The 15,638-nt window shown below is 39.0% G+C and overlaps 1 protein-coding gene across 1 annotated transcript in view; it reads left to right on the plus strand.

Moving 5' to 3' along the window:
- Window positions 1–15,638, plus strand: part of LOC132863232 (ephrin type-A receptor 5) — a 50,828-nt gene that overhangs the window by 7,868 nt on the left and 27,322 nt on the right. Inside the window, exon 3 of the mRNA XM_060895930.1 lies at window positions 2,297–2,960. Within this exon, the coding sequence (XP_060751913.1) occupies window positions 2,297–2,960 (664 nt within the window). The remainder of the gene's footprint in view (window positions 1–2,296; window positions 2,961–15,638) is intronic.

The following is a 15,638-nucleotide window of genomic DNA, read 5'->3' on the forward strand; positions in this document are numbered from 1 at the left end:
CCAGCAGAGTTTGAAGTGCTTGGGTAAATTTGTGCTTAAGGCACACAAGAGCTCACACAGGGAGAATTGACGTTTTGCAGGGTAAAAAGTGGTTGCAAATAAGCAGTGTGGGTTAGTGGAGGTGAGGGAACAGAGAGAGGACCTCAGCGGGAGACGATCTAGAAAGGAGGTTTGGGGATTTGGAAGAATTGAGAGCAGAGGATGATGATGGTTCAAACACATTTAAAAAAAAATTGTGCCTGAAATGCTGGAGTGCCTCTGCGCTTGCCAACTGAAGTAAAGGCAGATTGGCTGTAAGTGATAACCATTCCCATGTGAAAGTACAATAAGGCTCTTTCAACCTTGGACACTCCACATGTTTCTTTCTTGCTCAAATAGAAATGATCCAAATGTAAAACGTTGTTCAAATGGTTCTGTGAGCTGTCTTGACCTACTGCGACATGTGTAAAAGAAGGAGAGAAGAAAAGAATAAAAAGAAAATAAGGAGGGAGAGTTATTTTTGCAGTCTAAATACATGTAAAAGCTTTAGTGCTGTCCCAAAAAGTTACTTAGCTGTTTGACCAGGATTGTCAATATTTGGTCTTTATTCTGCCCTTAGTGAGGTGTGCATTGTTTTTTGTAATAAGTGTCTATTGCAGACTTACGTGATCTTTCCTTCCAGACTTGTGTGATCTTCCTCCTTACCTGCTCATTTTTACTGTTGCAGTGGGTGTCTGTGTATCTGCATATCATGACTGAGCTAACAACAGCACATTATGGAAATATAAAAGGATCCTATTTTCTGTGGTTCACTGAGATTTTTATAAGCGTGCCCCCCATACCGTCACCCCCTTATGCTTGGTGCATTAATGCAACCCATCTGAAAGGACTCCTGTGTTTATTAGAGGAATATAATCATTTATGGCTGAGTGAGCTTCAAACCACGTTATGTGGACATTTGGCTGCCTGGAATGAAATGGAAATTTGCCGTGAACAGAGTCTGAAAAAAAGGTGCAGCTAATGTGTTTTCTGAACCACATTTATGGTCCACCTTGACAGGGGGAAATGTGGTTAGACTATAAGTGGAGTATTAGATGATACAGTCGGAGCATCCATGAAAAATAGCCAAGGTAATGTGTCAGTGCTGCCATTATGAGTTTACCTATGGAGATGCATTTTAAAGCTGAGATGTGTGTGTGTGTGTGTGTATATATATATATATATATATATATCATTAGATAACTACAATTAAATTTTCTCTTGTGGCGCTGTTGTATTTAAAAACTAGGCAGAGCTACAGTAAAGTACAGTATTATGCTGAACTGCACATGTTTTTTGTGGAAATTGTGCTGTTCAGGTACTTTCCAAATCCCCAATGCAAAGGAAGTCAAGGTACATGGGTAAGTTTTTTTGGGGCAGTGATGGACTGGGAAACTCTTGAGACCAGCATGAAAACCCATACTCATGCGATCAGAATGAAAAGTTCAGAGCCTGAAGCTCTGCTCTTTTCATGCAGCTCTGGTAACACGCTCCCAACGCAATTAGCTCAGTTAAGCCTGGAGCTAGGGCCACAGCTGGGCACATGTGGTCAAGAGGACTCGTCTGACTGGAATTGAACTGCAGAAGTAGTGGCTGGCTCTGACTGGGATGACTCTTAGTTTGGCTTACAATGGGCCGTCTACCCAGAGAGTAACATATCTACTGTGATCCAATGTTTGCAGCCTCTACTTTGTCAGAGACAAAAATAGTTGTATGAGATGAATGAATCCTTGGTGCTACAGTTACACTACTCTTGCATTGGGCCGTTCAGCCTAGTGCACAGTTCTGCATGTTCCAGCAAGTGTCAAGTTGGTCCCTGCCCAGTGATAATGTGATGCTTTGGGATGTTCAAGGCGGTCATTGACCGCACATTTGAAGAACAAAAAAGCCTGTTTGGGCCCTTGGGTTACATTTTAGAGGGCCTGCCTTATTAACTGTCATATTATAGTTTCCTTGACTGTGTATTAAAGGTAGCATTGTTTTTCCAATCTCTCAGTTGCCTGATATATTGTTATGGGTGTTTTCTGGTTGAGAGCACAAGGCAGAATAAAAAAATGTAATAGCTTTGTCTTCAACGGTGTTGTAGTGCAATGGAAACAGATATCATCTGGTATTACATGCTGCTTCTATTGTGTAATTCGTATCGCAAAAACATAATTCATGATGCATGCGATTGCAAATATACTATGAATTATTGAAAAATGCAAGTGCCTATTTCTAAATAAATGCTATCTATCATTTCAACAGGCTATTTTAATTTTCTCTGTCTTTTTGCCAGTGGGAAGAAATCGGAGAGGTGGATGAAAACTATGCCCCTATTCATACCTATCAAGTTTGCAGAGTGATGGAGCACAACCAGAACAACTGGCTTCAGACGAATTGGATCCTAAACGAAGGTGCTCAGCGAGTGTTTGTGGAGCTCAAGTTCACTCTGAGGGACTGTAACAGTCTGCCTGGTGGTGTAGGCACCTGTAAAGAGACTTTCAATGTCTACTACTATGAGTCAAATGACGATGATGACAGAAACATCCGTGAAAGCCAGTACACTAAGATTGACACCATCGCGGCTGATGAGAGCTTCACAGAGTTGGATCTGGGTGACAGAGTGATGAAACTAAACACTGAAGTAAGAGATGTTGGACCTCTCACTAAGAAAGGCTTCTACTTGGCCTTTCAAGACCTGGGAGCCTGCATTGCCCTCGTCTCTGTCCGGGTCTTTTACAAAAAATGTCCCACGGTGGTGAAGAACTTGGCTGTCTTCCCAGACACCATCACCGGGTCAGACTCTTCTCAGCTTCTGGAGGTGTCGGGGACCTGCGTCAATAACTCGGTGGCCGAGGAGCTTCCCAGAATGCACTGCAGCGCTGAGGGGGAGTGGCTGGTGCCCATCGGGAGGTGCATGTGCCAAGCAGGCCATGAGGAAGTTAATGGTTCCTGTCAAGGTTGGTGAACATCTTCATTATTATGCAAATGCAGGCTGGCAAATGGCACCGCATGTTCAACGTTCCTCCTTGAACCAAGCCTATGAATGTCACGGACGTTGAAGAGTGTCCACGCCCTTTGCGTAGACAGGGAGTGCAGTGACATTCAGCACAGATTCTTACCATGATCCTGGTTTAGTCATATGCTATGCGATCTATAGGTCACTGAAACAAAAAAAAAGATTTATGTAGGACATTTGAGGAGGAGTAGTGTTGTGAATATTGCCAATCTTATTAGAATTAAAACTATTTACATGGCTCAGTGGTTGGAGAGAGTGATGAGATAAGAGAGAGAGAGAGAGAGAGAGAGAGAGAGAAAGGAGGGTCTATGTTGGTGTGATAGGTTGACTATTTAACAGCTGGCGGAGGGAACAGTGACTCTTGCGATGAATCATTGAATCTGGACAGCACAATAGCCCAGACCTCACAGCACCCTGCTTTGTTTAAGGCTGTATTTGCTATTATGGTAAACAAAAGGCATCACAGGGACAGTTATTAGGATTAAGACTCTTTCCTGAAAACATAAATTCTGTATATATAGATGTTAGTCTTTGCAGGCTGATGGAAAAAGATTTGACCCAGTTTAAGTCATTATTTTTAGAAATGCTTACTCCAAGCCTGCCTCTATCTAGACAGTTGAGCGAAGACAGTTTGCATCAGTCTGTTTTTAAATCATCAGTAGAGTTTTGGGTTTCTGATTTTCATGAGCATGCAAAAGATTCTCGTAGTTTTACTGACACAAGCATCTTTGACCTGTCTGTTGACAGAACGACTGTGGGCATTACTTTTCCTGTACTGAAGAAGCGTCATCATTGATTGAGTCATACTCTCTCAACTGTTCGCAGCAACCTTTCCCCACTCTTTTTGCTGCTGTTTCCCTATGTGTAGAGACGCTCCTCTGTGAGAAACCATTGTACTTTGTATTGTTATAGACATTTTATACAACAGAAACTCAACTTTGTATTCCCCCATCTGTGTCTGGAGTCGATAAATACAGTACATCCTCATTTTGGTTTCTATGGCAACTGGAGACTTCTCCTCAGTCTTTGACATTCAGAGATAGAAATTTTTTACACTTTCCCCCAATGTGAGCCAGACACACTGCAGGAGGAGGATGAAAGCCAGATTTAGAGTTTTCACAGCTGATGAGCATGTTGTGACTTTTCTCATCATTCCTTAGGCATGAACGACACCGTGCAGGAAAACGGGCAACAGTCATTTTTAGGATTAAATTTGGTACTTATGGCATAAAAATAGTTCTCATGTATTCATCCCGTACTGTACCTCATGCCTACAGTAATTCAGCAGTGCCCTTAATTCAGGGTCTTCCTCGAGCCACTCAGATTATCAGTGCTAGCTGCTCAGTGTGCCATGTGATGATGGAACCCCAGCAATTCACTTCTCTCTTCTATACACACACACACACACACACACACACACACACACTCTCATTCCTGTTCTGCAGGCATTTAATCATTTATCCTCCAGTGCGACATCAGGTGCTTCTCTCTTTCCTATGAGCTACACTGGTGATCACCCTCCTTCGCAGCCCCCACCCAAAGCTTCAGGCTATAATGATGGCTGGGACTGAGGGATAGAGAGTGATGGCAGAGCAGAGGAGAAGAGAGGAGAGAAGCGATGGTTACACGCTCCAGCGGTGGAGGAGGGCAATGTGTCCTGTGAACGACATGGGCCCTTCCTCTTCTGTCCCTCTCCCTCCTTTCCCTTCTTTCCACAGATTGCTCCTTTTGTCTGCCTCTCGAGTTGGTGCTTTGCGATAAGACTTTTTTTCTTCCCCTCTTTTTTCTTCTGGAGCACGGTATGATATTTCTGTGTGAATTAATTTCCATTGAGCCTTCCTGAGGGAACGCCTGTTGGCCCTGCACTGGAAGCTGCGGCTTTTTGTGTGGTTGCCCAGGTCACGTGCAGACAAGGCAGCAATGCGTTGAAAATGAATTTTGCCCAATCGTGTGTGGGACGGCCCCCCATTCAGCGGCATGAAGCGAGAGAGCGTTACAATCCCATTCCTGATGAGACGAACAAGCAGAAGGAGTATACACAGTGCCACTCCTTATTCTCAAGATTGTTGCAAGCAATTACAAAATGACTGTAAAAACAAGAGCAGAATCCACCAGAGATGCTCAAGAGAGGAGCCACTCGCTCTTCAGGGAGATTTCCTGATTACATCCTGCTTGTCACTTGAACAAGGGCAATTTAATTCGATTGAGAGAGGAAATCATGACAGTTTAAATTGTGTAGAGTAACACAGGAATATGATGACAAGTCCAAAGGGAAGTAAAAGGTGTACATATTTAAATTTCTCTTGTACTCCTGCCCTGTCCGATTAAAAGAACCCGTGTTTCATTCTTCTTCGCTCACTCGGTACCTGATAGATACAGTAAGGTACAGACAGCTTGGGGAATACACTCAATTGTAGCACCCATAAAAAATTAACCTCCAAAATATGAACACCCAGAAATGTCAGTTTTATAACGTGACTTTTTTTTATGTGCCTGTCTGGTTTCGATGATGGAGTACCACTGACTGGTGATGGATGAAGATGTGACTTCTCTTTGGTGTACTGTTCCGTTTTATGCCCTTACAGGAATATAGGTCACATTTCCACTGAGTGGCCAACTCTGACTCCCAAGGGTCCTTCTGTGAGTGCGAGCAAAAGCTTTCTGTTTATGGACTAACAAATCTGATGCCATCCTTGGACACTTTATATCCAAAAAAACAGAAACCGAGGTCACTGAGACATTTTTGATGACTATTTCAAAATAGGTTTGTATTTTTATTAGTGGATTCTTTAGGACTAAAAGAAGATAAATTAGCACACAGATTATTTTGAACAAATAATAATAATAAGAAGAAGAATATATTTTTTTTATATATATATTTCATTCTAAAGTCTAATGTTCAGTGATGCATTTAATACCCAAGAAGCGAATCAAAAACCTTTTTCATACTGCTTGCATAATTTATTTTTGAAGAAATTTATTTGTTTCTGAATAAAAAGCAATTGACAAGTTTTACAAGCATAGCATCAGATTAGCATTTAGTTTGCATAGCCAATAACAAAAGCTACTATTGTAACACAGAACAACACGCAAATACAAAAGGTTTATCTTCAGCCACTATGAAAATGTTTAAGAAGATAAGACCAAATTACATGATTATAAAGGATCTTCTATTTAATCCTTAAAAAGGTTCATTTATCTTACCACTGACCATGTGATCAGTGTGAGGCAATATGACTTTATTTAACAAAATACATTTTTATGCTTGATAAGTGTTTTGAAAGAAAATATACCATAAAACATTCAAATATCTGTCTATTAGTCTCTGTGGCAACTCATTCTATTGTATATTCAACCAATCAACCAATCAAGTTGCCTGTTGGATTTAAAAGCACCATGGTCAAGGTAAAGCAAGTGCCTCTGTCTCTAAATCGTTTGGACTAATTTCTGACAATTATTAACTTATTATATATCTCAAAGGGAAATGTGCAGAATAGCAGCTAGTTATCCAGATGCAAGTGAAATAAATTAATATACAAAAAGGCAACATGTCTCATTAGCTTATATTTTGCCTATGATATGTTGTTAATCTCTTCACAAACATATATGATTATTTCCATCATCTTTGCTTTCTGTCATGATTAACCTCGATGTCAGGACATATTGTAAGCAGGAGGTTTATGTGATGGTTTCGTTAGTGTTTCTGTTCAGCTGCATATTCTTTATTCTTCTGTCTAGTTAAAATCACTCTATCAGCCACCAAATCTTGCAAATATTGGCTGATGTGTATTTTAGCAGCCTTTGGGATTCAGAATGAGCGGCGTGTGCCAATATTATATACGCATCACATTTAAACATTCTGAAAGAAAACTCATTATATTTTGTTGTTGTGAATTTGATGAACTAGGAATACAAATCCCTGCAATGCTGAAGCACAAGGCTTGCCACGTGACAGCCAGAGGAAAGTGTTTGTCATCTACAAATGCATGCAATTCTACTTAGTGCAAATTTAGCCGAAGTTAGCAGACTACATGACTAAAGGGAAAGAATGTCATATGCAGAGAATGAAAATGTCGGCTCATTGAGTTGGACAGTGATGAGCTCAGTAAACTGCCAGACTGATTTGGACAAGAAACATAAACAAAGAGAGAGTGGGATAACGGATACACCCTTGCTGGGTTGGGTGCATTCAAACGAGTGTGTCCTGAAAGAGCTGCATCATCCCTGATCTCCACTATTTTCATAACTGTCATTTGTTTCTGGAGGAAATGTCAAACTAGATCTAGTCCCTCACCACACGCTTTCACATGCCAAAGGAAGATACGACAGAGATGTCAGGAAGCTCTCCCACCCTGAAGCACAGAGACATGCACACTCTTTCTTTATCACAAAGCAGGCACAATAAATATGCAGTCAGTTTATCTTACTAAAGCAAAGCAGGAGAGAATAATCAGGACATTTGAAGTAATGACAGAACAGGAGCCGTGTGTTAAACACTGTTTGTCTGTGAAGCACAAAACAGGGAGTGTTTGCTACTCTTGTCACTGTTTGACACTTTCACAGAGGGCTGATCTAATCAGGGCTGCGGTGTCGGATGTTACGAGGTCATTTGTAAGCAGTTGTCGTAGCCTAAGCGTGTGCGTGTGATGTGCTGGTGTTCACAGCAGCGTCAGAGACTGCAGTGCAGAGCTGCGGGTCTTAAAGGGAAATAGCGGAGCATCACAAAGTGACAGCGTTATCCAGACACTTGACTTAGACGGTCTGCTTAGCTAGGAGAAAAAAAATCTCTTCTTGCAAGAGTTCATCAACGCTATGCAAAAAAGTATTTTGGTGTAAAAGACACTATTTCACAAGCATTAAGTACAGGGTTGTGTTTCGACTCTGTATTATGTAAGTCTGACTCTAACTGCATGCTGATTAACGTTGCACCTCTGTGTCTCTGCCTGCACGCTGCAGGCACATTCGTCTTATTTATCAGTCAACGGTACTAAATACAGTTCCCCCAGTGAACCAACCTGAGAACTTCCACAACTAATCAAGCTGTTAGCAGTTCTGCTTATGAGCAATTCACTTATTAGGGCATCTTAATCTACAATTAGTTTTTGTTGATTTTTAGGGAACATTATCAAGAAGAGGTTTCTACACTATGACCTTGAAAGTATAAAGATCTGTTTGACATTTCTGTGATTTAAGAGCCAAGGTCAAAGTAGAGAAAGTGTTTAGTTTATACTTCAGCAATACTTTGGTTTATATTAAATATTATTTAAATAACACTTGTTTATAACATGAACTAATTTTCCCATGAAAGTCAAGTGAAGGTTAATAATATTATAGTCAAAATATGGATTCTGTTGTTTACAAATTCAAATAATTAGAAAATGTAGACATTTTACAATATACTATACATTATTATACATTACATAACAAATAACTATTAATAATAGATTAATAGATAAAAAACAATATTTTTTTTTTAATTGTCACATGGATCCTAACTGTAAAATAAACCACATTTGCAAGCAAGGTAAGCAAGTCAGACTTTTACATTTAATAGTATTATGATAATAATTTAATAATGGTATTATAAAATATAATAGCTTTTTAGTCCAAGTACCACTGGGCTGTAGTGTCTTACTCTTCCTAAGATGTTGTTACAGGTAATATAAGCAGTATTTTATGATGCAACCTGTAACACCACATTTCTATATACCTCATCGAACTGCTGCTACTACATAAGTTTGAACATGTTTACATTGCTCAAGCAGAACAATGTACTGTATTTTATAATATACAGTATGCACACTGGTCAGCGCTGTGCTATTTGTCTTGTTGTGTTTTGTATTGTCTTCTGTCCCTCACTGTTACCCTAGTTTGCACACATTACACTTTATGTGGCTAGGACTTAAGTCATTAGATCTGTGTTGTTTTATGTAGCTTTATGTCATTTTATGTAGCACCACGGCCCTGGAAAAACGTTGCTTTCACTGTGTACTGCGTCAGCTATATATGGTTAAAATGACAATAAAAGCTTGACTCTTGACTCTTGAATGTATTGTTTGACATGCGGATGTGTGTGTGTGTGTGTGTGTGTGTGTGTGTGTGTTAAACTTATCCTCAAATGGACTGAAACTTTCTACAATTTATAATTTGGCTAATATTACTCATGCATAAGGAGCTTAAGTATCTCCCATTTTTCATTTTGACAAGATCGTGCAGATCTCAGATCAGTACAAAATAGACCAATACAAAATAGCATAGCAGAAAGAAAAGAGGAATACTGACAAGCATCTGGCTATTGCTCATGTTAGACACTGAGATGGTGCCAGCATCCTTGTGTTGAGTGTATTAGCAGATTTCCAACTACATGTCATTGATTTAATGGAATTCAGATAGCGGATTTTCCGTTGCCAAGTATCAGGCTCGGCCCGCCCCGCTATTCAAACAGTGCACTGAGGGAAAATAAATAATTCCAGCTCCAACAATGGCAAAGCACAAAGACCAACACTGGATGCTGCCAATCACCCGCTTGCACATTGCCACTTGTGTGCTTTTGTTTTTGGGTGAGTTTACATGAGGGAAGCTAAACATAGAAAGAGGATCTTTGTCTTTTTATTGGTTAAAAAAAAAAATTATATTTGGTTGCATTTGTTTGTTTCTGTCTAAATCCATGTAGAATTGGTATTCATGAAAAGACTAACCCTTAACTAGTCTAACCCCTGAGACCAACACCTTATGATGTTTTACTTGATTTGATTAATACTTCCATGATTAAATTTCTCGCTTTTTTTTGTAATAGGTTGATTTTCTCTAGTGTTAGAGATACGTCCATTGAAAAGCGTTTGTAAAAAGAGAATTCGCTATTTGTTCCTCTAATTCAGTACGACCGGATTCCTCATCTAATTAGCACCCAATTGATTTGTCAGAGCATTTATGTGGCTCTTTCATTAGCAATGCTGTTTCTCACTGATTGCTTTTCTTTAACTTGCTGCACTTCAGTTTCTCTCTGAGCCCCATGGTTTCAATTATTGGACATCTTTTGCTATGTTTGAAGTTGTTTCTAGTGAATTCAGTAAAGTCCTATCAGTCAATATGTTTTATCCCAAACGGTCAACCATTAAAGTGAGTGCATATGAAGCTTCACGCCAGCTTGTTAATTGTCAGGCCCACCACTGTTAGCTGCATATTAATGAGGGATTAGCCTTTGTGCAGCACATTATGAGCTCCCCCTCCACCATGACATTGAAGAGACATCATGCCACAGGTAGCAGCAGGAGGGGTCGGCGTTGCATCCTCAAGCAGACGTCCTGGTCGAGCGTGACAAAATCAGTTCATAAGGCTGACTTGAAATAATTTATGATTTAAGGCTTACAGTTTAGCGTAAATATGATTGAGGGTTAAAAGGTGCAGTGGAGAAGTTTTCTGTTTGTTTGCTGTTTTAAAGGTTGTTTGTAGGTTGTGTGAAAGTCGTCTTGAACTTTGGGTGCCCAGGAGGATAAACAGGTTTCGTGGAGTGGCTATAAGTTTTTATTACTTGTGTATGTGTAGGTTTATCATATCAAGATACACAACTTACTTCTTATTGACTTTTTTATTTTATTTTTTTCAAAATGATGGTTTTAAAGAATAAAATCACAGATATGTATAAATATTAACTCAAGGTTTCAGGATTGGTAGCAGAATCGGAAAAGAATAAGTGTTATTGCGACACTGTAAATATTACAGCTTTTATAACTGTGAAAATTGCCTGTAAAACGGTTTCGTTCATTTTATTCTTTTTCATTCATTTATACACTCGTGTGTGAATTTAATTACAGTTTGCATGTGTTGTAAATTACCTTCATCTGTCAGATGTTTTACTAGGAATTTTTGGTGGAATCTTGGATATTACATACAGGACAGGAAGACGTACTGTAGTGGTCTAGATAAAAAAGAGCTTGCATTAGTCCAGGTATATGTTTATAATAAAAAGCCAGTGAAGGTTATTTAAGATTATAAGATTATTTTTGTTCCTATTATGTAGTGAAATAGAGATATAACAGCGTGTGTTTTCAGCATATTGTGTTAGATATCAATGGTCTTGAATACCCATATACAACCTCAGATTGGTGAAGAACATAAAAAAACCCTCATGTTTAAGCACCACCTGTGAAAAAGTAATAATTGAAAGAAAAATACATTTTATTCCCAAACAGTAATTTGACAGCTGAAGAGCTGAAGTGAAATTAAAGTCAGCTAAACAGTATGAGACAGCAAACACAAACAAACTGACATTTGACACACACCCAAACAGGAACGGATATTAAATTATCATCCAGCTCTGTGTGTGTGTGTGTATGCATGTGTGTGAGTGTGTGTTTGTGTGTACTTGTTTGCTCTTGTTTGTTTGATTCTATGCAGTAAAAACTGTATTTCTAAGAATTCCATAGAAAAACACACACATCACAAATGGAGTCTAGGATGTACGTATATGTACATGTATGTGTGTATGTACATCTCTCTTCATCACCTTTATCTTATCAAATAGAAGACCGCAAAATACATAAATATATCACTAGTGACAAAAAACAGCAGATGGGTCCCCTGGTTTCTGTCAAGATAGATGGAGAATGTTTTGTGTTCATTAATATGAAATAAATGTTATCAGTGTATGTATTACTTGGGTATCACTGAATACTGCACAACTGTAGGTCAGTGCATTAGTTTTAGTTTAGAATTAAATCAATAATAAATCAGTTAATTGTATTTATTAAGAATGTGGTAGAAAATATTTGCGAAAAATTTGTAAATAAGAAAACACCCAAGACAAAAAGATTGAATAGGTTTACAGCTAAGTGTAAAATTTACACATACATTCTCTGTCAGCTTGAATAGCCCTGCTCATTCATGCAGTTATACAATCGGCCATCGTGTCACTGCAGTACAATGCATAAAAATATGTAGGTTTATCATATATCAAAACATAGGGAAAAAATGTGATCTTTGACTGGCCCATGGTCATTGGTGCCAGACAAGCTGGTTTGAATATTTCAGAAATCTCCTGAAAACAGTATGTAGAATTTACAAAATAACGGCGTGAGAAGCAAAAAATGTTCATTGAGCAGTTAAACAGGCAGAAATGCCTTATTTATGAGGGGGTTGAATTTGAAATGCTGTTTGCTGTCCTGCGCCCGCGAGTGCAGACGTGTAGTAACGGCGTGGATAAAAGCTGTTGCTGTAGACTTGATTTCGACTGTTACATATGTCTGGGTTTGGGTTTTTCTAAAGCAGCAGAAAGTTTTATGTTGTAAAATAGTTTTAAAGCCTAACGGAGAGTTATACTAACTCGTCATATAACAGTTGTGAATGCTTTTTTTTTTTTTTTGTTATTTTTACCTGTGGCTCCTTTAATATCATCCTTATTTTGCATGTAGAAAGCAAGTCAGTGCACAATGCTAAAACTGTACACATGGAAGCAGATTGAAAGGCATATGAAAGATGGCAAGCCTGGCTCCATATTTCCAAAAACTCAAGTAAGATTCCGCATGATAAAGCGCCCAACCTATTTGTCATGATCATTCAGTTAGATGCTGTTTACTTATTACACCTTGTGTATACCTCCTCTTATGTGTGCATTTTGTTTTATACTTTTTTTTTTATTTATTTAAGGGGCAGAAGTACTAACACCTTAACTTAATTTGCTAGATAATAATCCACTCATTTGTGTGTGTGTGTGTGTGTGTTTAATAAAGAAGAATTATATAGGAAGTCCTTATTTCACACTAGTCCCTGGTGTAATCCAATCACAGGCTCGTACAAGGACCATTACTGCGACCCGTCTCCAGCCCTTTATTCAATCCAACCTCATCTTGTTTCCATTAAGATTTGCTTTTATATCATAATGCAGCTCATCCTGTGGGATTATCTCGACCAGGGCCTGACTGAAGTGTGGAGAAAAGGATTTGGCTGTGTCGGGATCCATATTTGTAATCCTTAAAATTTTCTGAAAATGTATCATAGCCAAACGACAGATTGTTTCAAACGTTTTAAATGAAGTGTCTTGTAAGAGCAGGCTGAATTCTCAGACATGGAAGAGAGTAGAAGAGAGGCTTGAGTCTGTATCACGATATCAGAGATATGCAGAACACTGTTCCAGGGCTGCATTTCTAGCACATACAGGAAATGGCCAGAATAGCAATAGGATTTTTCTTCTTTCTTGGATTCAGAATGTGAATCTTTAAATGATTTGAGGTACACGTACACACTCGCTCTCTTACTCATGGAGAAACCCCACTACTATGCTGTGCCTGATATTTAAGAGCCATCCAGATAAACTACAGCTCCATTAGCATGAGACGGTTCAGAGCCTGACATTTAAATCAGCCTTTGTCATTTTCACAGTGGGAGGTAGTTTAATGGCAATTGCAAGGTCACTGCAAATACTCTGTAAATTGAAGTGGAGTACAAGAGTTGTTCTTTTTCCCTCTTTACGGAGTAATGTTTTGGGGTTCGTTTTTAAAATATTTTCAGCTGGTTTGCTAGTACAGTGCACAATCTGTATCATCACTCATGCTGGAAGGTCAAATGTTTGTTTGTCTGTTGATAGTTTATTAACTGGTAAACTGCTAAAAAAAAGAATATTTTCATGAAATAATAAGCCTATTACTGTGCTGCTATAGCTGGTTTCACTTAGGGTTATTTTTTTTTTGGAGAATTCTGTTTTTAAATGTGAAACGTGAAGGTGGTGAGACGGTGAAGCTGGAAGTTGGAATTTAAAATTTGACATTATTAATAAGATGAATTCTCTAGTATGATGTTAAGCTGACAGTGCAAGGTGTCATATTATTTTCCCATCATCTTAATATTTGCAAAATCTCTTTCAAAAAGTTTTACATGGTTCTTAAGTAGGCTGAAAGAGTAAAATGTTGCTTAGGATGCACTATGTGAAGGAGGCAAGCAGACAGAGTCAGTGTGATACTCTGTGTTCTGTTGGGAAACTGGGTCCTGGCATTCATGTGGATGTTACTTTGACAACAGAGGTGTATTTGCAAACCCAAGTAAACCCCTTCATGGCAACAGTTTTCCTTAATAAAAATGCACACCTTCAGCAGCATAATGTGCAATGTCACACTTTAAAAATTGTTCAGGAATGGTTAAGTGAACATGACAAAGAGTTCAAGGTGTCGTCTCAGTCCAATCAAGCACCTGTGAGATGTGCTGAACAAGTTTGATCCACGGTGGCTCCACTTCCACCTAACTTAAATCATACTAGTTGGATGGTTTTAAAGTTATGGCTGATCAGGATGATTTTTTTTCTTTCCTGCTGCATTCTTTCTGGGAAAGGTTTTAACTAATGTTAATACGAAGTGTGTATTACTTTTATTATTTTATGAACTGATAAAGGTTCAGGGTTCTTTACTGTAAATGCCACCATATATGCATAAATGCTCTTTCTTGAATCAAGGGTTTACAATGTAGAGAGTGTGTATAAAAATAGGAGCAGTTAGTGCAGTGTGATTCCCAAAGTGATTCCTAATGTAAAGATACTATATAATAATGAACAAGGTTTATATATAATTTGACTAGTGAGTCAGATTGCTTTTCCGGAATACTGTTTCTGGAGAAGGACAGTGTAAGCACTTTCCTCTATACAGATACAAAACCCTGAGTTTAGGAGGGTTGAGGAGATATCTCAGCAGCAGGACCGGTATCTGCCTTGTTGTTTAAGGAGGAGCGCTTCCTGGTGTCTACCTCCATAAGGTGGCATGAGGACCCAACTTCCTCTAGCGGGACCTGAGATGTGGCAGTGGAAATTATCTTTAATAGTGTCACAGTGGCTTAAACGTAAAAAAGCACCATTTAAAAGCCATCTAGAATTTCTATTAAAGTTATGACATACACTAGTGTGTTGTGTCTGATTAGAACTGAGAGTTATACTGTACACTGCTCATTTTCTTTTATTTGTATTCCTAATTTTCATACAGAGAGCAAATCTTTTGCCGTTGCTACTCTGCTCTATTAAAACAAGCAAGCTGTTTAGCCTGTCTATGGATAAGAGTGCCTGATGCTGCCAAAAACCCCAAACCCTGCAGAGGTCTATTTAGAGCTTCAGACAGGAGGCAAATGTAACGTCGAGGCCAGAGCGTGGCATGCTGTGAATGACAGATATCTGAGTATCTTCATCATGCAGGAGACAGTGATGAGCCTGTGTTATAGCCAGCTTATTTTTCAGGGCTCGTAGACCAGAATACAAATCAATATCCGGTGTAAGTAAAGTATTGTAGGCTCTGAGAAACAGCGTTATGAGTACATTTTATAAAATATTGTTACAAAATATAGTACTTTATTGCAGCTTGGTGTTGGGTTGAATTTATAGAGCATCTTAATGCTTGCCCAGGAAGCCTTAATTAATGTGCGTGTGTGTGTGTGTGTGTGTGCACTGCAGAGGCCATTGATAATACGTCTCTCTTTATCCACAGCAATCCATTATGTGAAAGTGTTCTGTCAGAAGTATTGGTGCTGAGCTGAAAGTCATTTAAACACGAGTCATAAGCACGAGACACACAGGCTCCGTCTGCCTCCGCTGTCCCACGGACATCTTAAATCCCACTCTCGTACAGATCCGCATTTTGTGGATGCCGCT

This window comes from Tachysurus vachellii, chromosome 20, assembly GCF_030014155.1.
Source record: "Tachysurus vachellii isolate PV-2020 chromosome 20, HZAU_Pvac_v1, whole genome shotgun sequence".
Taxonomy (NCBI): Eukaryota; Metazoa; Chordata; class Actinopteri; order Siluriformes; family Bagridae; genus Tachysurus; species Tachysurus vachellii.